We start from the raw sequence: 7,404 nt of genomic DNA on the forward strand, positions 1-7,404 counted from the left end.
CACTCAGACAGGGTTCCCCAAACTGCCTGCCCAGTTCAGATACCAAGGTGATAATCACAGCAGCATGTGGGTATTGGGGACAGTGTGTCACCACAGTGCAGTCAGACAAGGCACCCCACCCTTGTCTTCCCAGTTCAGATACCAAGGTGATGGGCAGAGCAGTGCATGGGTAGCACATGGGTCAATGTGCTACCCCAGGGCACTCAGAGAAGATGCTCCACACTGCCTGCCCAGTCCAGACACCCCGGTGATGGGCACAGCATAGCGGGGACCAGGGGACAGTAGGGTTACCCCAGGGCACCCTGCGCTGCCTGCCTAGTTCTGATGCCCCGGTGACAGGCACAGCAAAGCAGGGGACCAGGGACAGCGGGGTTACTCCAGGGCGCTCAGAGAGGTCGTCCTGCGCTCCCTGCCCAGTTCAGACGCCCCGGTGAAGGGCACAGCAAAGCGGGGTACCAGAGAACAGTGGGGTTACTCCATGGCGCCCCGCACTGCACGCCCAGGTCAGACACCACAGGGATGGGCACAGCAGAGCACGGGACAGCAGGGTTACCCCAGGGCGCTCAGAGAGGGCGCCTTATGCTCCCTGGCCAGGTCAGACACCCCGATGAGGGGCACAGCACAGCTGAGGACTAGTGGACAGCGGGGTCACCCCCCTGAGGGGGCGCGGCCCGGACACCCCGCTGAGGGGGCGCGGCCCGGCGGGGTCGGCCCCGGGCGCGGCCGCTCGCACACACCTACCGCCGCCGTGGTCGGGGATGACGGGCTGGGCCCAGGGGCTCTCCTCGGCCTGGATGTCCAGCACCCTGTCGATGGATTTCTGGGCCTGCGACAGCGCCTGCTTGGCGAAGCTCGAGAGCTGGGAGGCGTTGAACCAGCTCATGCCCCCGCCCGGCTCGGTCCCGGAGCCCGGGGGCGCCGCGGCCAGGCGGGGAACGCGGCGCGCGGGTCCCTCGATCCGCGGGCGGGCGCGGGGCGCAGCGGCCACGGGCGTAAGGCCGGCGGCACCACCTCCCCCACCCCTAGCCCGAGGGAGGGCCCCGCGCATGCGCACGTGGCGCACCTCCACGTCGCAAACTCGTCAGCAAACCCAGCGCAGGCTCACTCGGCGCCTCAGCCGGCAGGTGCGGCGTGGGGTGAGGGGGGGTGTCATGTGACTGAGAGTCACATGACACCGCCATAGTTACCGCGGCACAACACAACTCCTTCCTGCATCTCGAGTGACTTCCGCCTCGGGACCCTCACCTAGCCGGGGGGCCCGCCTCACTTCCGCCTGGGTATGTGTCATGGCGGACGGCAAGGTCGCGGCCTCGCTCTCACCCGAGACGCTCCCAATCCTGATCGTCTCAGGTCCGCCTTGGTCCCGGTCAGGGCGAAGGACCACAGCGCCCGCTACTATGGGCTTTGTCTTATACGTGCAATTATTCCTCTCATCTCCTGCACTGGGGGGGGGGAAGAGTCCTGATTTTTCACACTGGCTGTCTGGTCACCCTATCTTCCAGGACCCGGCCCCCGGCCATGACTGGGCTATTGCAGATGCAAGGATGGGGCAGGTAGCAGCGAGGATACCAAGATAGCGATCGCACCCTTGGGTGTATTTCTTCCGTCCTTATTCCTACAGGGAAAACAACGAGGAATACTTGGGGCATCTGAGAGATTAACAAAAGTATTTGGGCATAAGCTTTCAGGGGCCAAAACCCACTTCATCAGGTGCATGCAACTGCTGAAGTGCGTTTTAGCCCACAAAAGCTTCATCTGATGAAGTGGGTTTTAGTCCACAAAAGCTTATGCCCAAATAAATTTGTTAGTCTCTGAGGTGCCACAAGGACTCCTCATTGTTTTTGCTGATACAGACTAACAGGGATACCACTCTGATTCCTACAGGAGTGACTACTCTCACTTTCACTTTTACAAAAGGGCAAGCTTCCACTGCAGGTGCTTGCGGGGGACGGGGAGAGAATCTAAATACCTGAACCCAGGGTATGCTACAGACACAAAATGCCAAAAGGCAATTTCTTTATTTTTTTTTTTTTAAATAAAAGCATGTTTTTTGCAGCCTGACTGCTGATTTTTGAATGCTTGGAATTGGCAATACAACTCCAAAGGGCCAGGAAAATTTAGACAGGATATTTGATTATTTTGATCAGGCATTCAGAAAGGACATTTTTTCATATGAGGGCAATTGGTCTTTGTCTATTCACTATAAGAATCATGAAAGCAGGGAAGCTGGACCTACTTCTTATTTAGAAAGGTGTGTCAATTTTTAGAAGGTGTCAGTTCTAAGAATAAAACGAAAAGGAGTACTTGTGGCACCTTAGAGACTAACCAGTTTATTTGAGCATGAGCTTTCGTGAGCTACAGCTCACTTCATCGGATGCATAGCATATCGTGGAAACTGCAGAAGACATTATATACACAGAGACCATGAAACAAAACTTCCTCCCACCTCACTCCCCCGCTGGCAACAGCTTATCTAAAGTGATCCTCAAGTAGAGCCATTTCCAGCACAAATCCAGGTTTTCTCACCCTTCCCCCCTCCCCCCCCCCCAACACACACATACAAATTCACTCTCCTGCTGGCAACAGCCCATCCCCCTTTGAAACCCCTCTTTATAATGCGCATGATAATCAAGGTGGGTCATTTCCAGCACTAATCCAGGTTTTCTCACCCCCCCCCATACCCCTCCCTTTTCCAAAAACCACACACACAAACTCATTCTCCTGCTGGCAACAGCTCATCTTACAATGTGCACAGCAATAATCCAAGTTTAACCAGAGCGTCTTGGGGGGCGGGTTTTGCAGGAAAAAAAACAAGGGGAGACAGGCTACCTTGCATGATGACTTAGCCACTCCCAGTCTCTATTCAAGCCCAAATTAATAGTATCCAATTTGCAAATGAATTCCAATTCAGCGGTTTCTCGCTGGAGTCTGGATTTGAAGTTTTTTTGCTTTAAGATAGCGACCCTCATGTCTGTGATTGCGTGACCAGAGAGATTGAAGTGTTCTCCGACTGGTTTATGAATGTTATAATTCTTGACATCTGATTTGTGTCCATTTATTCTTTTACGTAGAGACTGTCCAGTTTGACCAATGTACATGGCAGAGGGGCATTGCTGGCACATGATGGCATATATCACATTGGTGGATGTGCAGGTGAACGAGCCTCTGATAGTGTGGCTGATGTTGTTAGGCCCTGTGATGGTGTCCCCTGAATAGATATGTGGGCACAGTTGGCAACGGGCTTTGTTGCAAGGATAGGTTCCTGGGCTAGTGGTTCTGTTGTGTGGTATGTGGTTGTTGGTGAGTATTCGCTTCAGGTTGGGGGGCTGTCTGTAGGCAAGGACTGGCCTTTCTCCCAAGATTTGTGAGAGTGTTGGGTCATCCTTCAGGATAGGTTGTAGATCCTTAATAATGCGTTGGAGGGGTTTTAGTTGGGGGCTGAAGGTGACGGCTAGTGGCGTTCTGTTATTTTCTTTGTTAGGCCTGTCCTGTAGTAGGTGACTTCTGGGAGCTCTTCTGGCTCTATCAATCTGTTTCTTCACTTCCGCAGGTGGGTATTGTAGTTGTAAGAATGCTTGATAGAGATCTTGTAGGTGTTTGTCTCTGTCTGAGGGGTTGGAGCAAATGCGGTTGTATCGCAGAGCTTGGCTGTAGACGATGGATCGTGTGGTGTGGTCAGGGTGAAAGCTGGAGGCATGTAGGTAGGAATAGCGGTCAGTAGGTTTCCGGTATAGGGTGGTGTTGATGTGACCATCGTTTATTAGCACTGTAGTGTCCAGGAAGTGGATCTCTTGTGTGGACTGGACCAGGCTGAGGTTGATGGTGGGATGGAAATTGTTGAAATCATGGTGGAATTCCTCAAGGGCTTCTTTTCCATGGGTCCAGATGATGAAGATGTCATCAATATAGCGCAAGTAAAGTAGGGGCGTTAGGGGACGAGAGCTGAGGAAGCGTTGTTCTAAATCAGCCATAAAAATGTTGGCATACTGTGGGGCCATGCGGGTACCCATAGCAGTGCCGCTGATCTGAAGGTATACATTGTCCCCAAATGTAAAATAGTTATGGGTAAGGACAAAGTCACAAAGTTCAGCCACCAGGTTAGCCGTGACATTATCGGGGATAGTGTTCTTGATGGCTTGTAGTCCATCTTTGTGTGGAATGTTGGTGTAGAGGGCTTCTACATCCATAGTGGCCAGGATGGTGTTATCAGGAAGATCACCAATGGATTGTAGTTTCCTCAGGAAGTCAGTGGTGTCTCGAAGGTAGCTGGGAGTGCTGGTAGCGTAGGGCCTGAGGAGTGAGTCTATATAGCCGGACAATCCTGCTGTCAGGGTGCCAATGCCTGAGATGATGGGGCGCCCAGGATTTCCAGGTTTATGGATCTTGGGTAGTAGATAGAATATCCCAGGTCGGGGTTCCAGGGGTGTGTCTGTGCGGATTTGATCTTGTGCTTTTTCAGGAAGTTTCTTGAGCAAATGCTGTAGATGCTTTTGGTAACTCTCAGTGGGATCAGAGGGTAATGGCTTGTAGAAAGTGGTGTTGGAGAGCTGCCGAGCAGCCTCTTGTTCATATTCCGACCTATTCATGATGACAACAGCACCTCCTTTGTCAGCCTTTTTGATTATGATGTCAGAGTTGTTTCTGAGGCTGTGGATGGCATTGTGTTCTGCACGGCTGAGGTTATGGGGCAAGTGATGCTGCTTTTCCACAATTTCAGCCCGTGCACGTCGGCGGAAGCACTCTATGTAGAAGTCCAGTCTGCTGTTTCGACCTTCAGGAGGAGTCCACCTAGAATCCTTCTGAAGGTCGAAACAGCAGACTGGACTTCTACATAGAGTGCTTCCGCCGACGTGCACGGGCTGAAATTGTGGAAAAGCAGCATCACTTGCCCCATAACCTCAGCCGTGCAGAACACAATGCCATCCACAGCCTCAGAAACAACTCTGACATCATAATCAAAAAGGCTGACAAAGGAGGTGCTGTTGTCATCATGAATAGGTCGGAATATGAACAAGAGGCTGCTCGGCAGCTCTCCAACACCACTTTCTACAAGCCATTACCCTCTGATCCCACTGAGAGTTACCAAAAGCATCTACAGCATTTGCTCAAGAAACTTCCTGAAAAAGCACAAGATCAAATCCGCACAGACACACCCCTGGAACCCCGACCTGGGATATTCTATCTACTACCCAAGATCCATACACCTGGAAATCCTGGGCGCCCCATCATCTCAGGCATTGGCACCCTGACAGCAGGATTGTCCGGCTATATAGACTCACTCCTCAGGCCCTACGCTACCAGCACTCCCAGCTACCTTCGAGACACCACTGACTTCCTGAGGAAACTACAATCCATTGGTGATCTTCCTGATAACACCATCCTGGCCACTATGGATGTAGAAGCCCTCTACACCAACATTCCACACAAAGATGGACTACAAGCCATCAAGAACACTATCCCCGATAATGTCACGGCTAACCTGGTGGCTGAACTTTGTGACTTTGACCTTACCCATAACTATTTTACATTTGGGGACAATGTATACCTTCAGATCAGCGGCACTGCTATGGGTACCCGCATGGCCCCACAGTATGCCAACATTTTTATGGCTGATTTAGAACAACGCTTCCTCAGCTCTCGTCCCCTAACGCCCCTACTTTACTTGCGCTATATTGATGACATCTTCATCATCTGGACCCATGGAAAAGAAGCCCTTGAGGAATTCCACCATGATTTCAACAATTTCCATCCCACCATCAACCTCAGCCTGGTCCAGTCCACACAAGAGATCCACTTCCTGGACACTACAGTGCTAATAAACGATGGTCACATCAACACCACCCTATACCGGAAACCTACTGACCGCTATTCCTACCTACATGCCTCCAGCTTTCACCCTGACCACACCACACGATCCATCGTCTACAGCCAAGCTCTGCGATACAACCGCATTTGCTCCAACCCCTCAGACAGAGACAAACACCTACAAGATCTCTATCAAGCATTCTTACAACTACAATACCCACCTGCGGAAGTGAAGAAACAGATTGATAGAGCCAGAAGAGCTCCCAGAAGTCACCTACTACAGGACAGGCCTAACAAAGAAAATAACAGAACGCCACTAGCCGTCACCTTCAGCCCCCAACTAAAACCCCTCCAACGCATTATTAAGGATCTACAACCTATCCTGAAGGATGACCCAACACTCTCACAAATCTTGGGAGAAAGGCCAGTCCTTGCCTACAGACAGCCCCCCAACCTGAAGCGAATACTCACCAACAACCACATACCACACAACAGAACCACTAGCCCAGGAACCTATCCTTGCAACAAAGCCCGTTGCCAACTGTGCCCACATATCTATTCAGGGGACACCATCACAGGGCCTAACAACATCAGCCACACTATCAGAGGCTCGTTCACCTGCACATCCACCAATGTGATATATGCCATCATGTGCCAGCAATGCCCCTCTGCCATGTACATTGGTCAAACTGGACAGTCTCTACGTAAAAGAATAAATGGACACAAATCAGATGTCAAGAATTATAACATTCATAAACCAGTCGGAGAACACTTCAATCTCTCTGGTCACGCAATCACAGACATGAGGGTCGCTATCTTAAAGCAAAAAAACTTCAAATCCAGACTCCAGCGAGAAACCGCTGAATTGGAATTCATTTGCAAATTGGATACTATTAATTTGGGCTTGAATAGAGACTGGGAGTGGCTAAGTCATCATGCAAGGTAGCCTGTCTCCCCTTGTTTTTTTTCCTGCAAAACCCGCCCCCCCAAGACGCTCTGGTTAAACTTGGATTATTGCTGTGCACATTGTAAGATGAGCTGTTGCCAGCAGGAGAATGAGTTTGTGTGTGTGGTTTTTGGAAAAGGGAGGGGTATGGGGGGGGGTGAGAAAACCTGGATTAGTGCTGGAAATGACCCACCTTGATTATCATGCGCATTATAAAGAGGGGTTTCAAAGGGGGATGGGCTGTTGCCAGCAGGAGAGTGAATTTGTATGTGTGTGTTGGGGGGGGGGGAGGGGGGAAGGGTGAGAAAACCTGGATTTGTGCTGGAAATGGCTCTACTTGAGGATCACTTTAGATAAGCTGTTGCCAGCGGGGGAGTGAGGTGGGAGGAAGTTTTGTTTCATGGTCTCTGTGTGTATATAATGTCTTCTGCAGTTTCCACGATATGCTATGCATCCGATGAAGTGAGCTGTAGCTCACGAAAGCTCATGCTCAAATAAACTGGTTAGTCTCTAAGGTGCCACAAGTACTCCTTTTCTTTTTACGAATACAGACTAACACGGCTGTTACTCTGAGTTCTAAGAATGACAGGTTTCAGAGTAGCAGCTGTATTAGTCTGTATTCGCAAAAAGAAAAGGAGTACTTGTGACACCTT

At 50.9% G+C, this 7,404-nt stretch overlaps 1 protein-coding gene across 2 annotated transcripts in view; it reads right to left on the reverse strand.

Annotated features, from left to right (window-relative positions):
- The window catches only part of TMF1 (TATA element modulatory factor 1), a 35,763-nt gene extending 34,671 nt beyond the window's left edge, over positions 1 to 1,092 (reverse strand). The window contains exons 1-2 of one of the 2 annotated variants that reach the window (XM_043552202.1): positions 975 to 1,092; positions 742 to 941 (exon numbers count right to left, since the gene is read on the reverse strand). In XM_043552202.1, coding sequence (XP_043408137.1) covers positions 742 to 941; positions 975 to 1,048 — 274 coding nt within the window. In that variant the 5' untranslated portion in view covers positions 1,049 to 1,092. Of the gene's footprint in view, positions 1 to 741 lie in introns of both variants that reach the window. The other variant, XM_037903861.2, reaches the window with a different exon arrangement.
- Between the last annotated feature and the right edge of the window lie 6,312 nt (positions 1,093 to 7,404).

This window comes from Chelonia mydas, chromosome 7, assembly GCF_015237465.2.
Source record: "Chelonia mydas isolate rCheMyd1 chromosome 7, rCheMyd1.pri.v2, whole genome shotgun sequence".
Taxonomy (NCBI): domain Eukaryota; kingdom Metazoa; phylum Chordata; order Testudines; family Cheloniidae; genus Chelonia; species Chelonia mydas.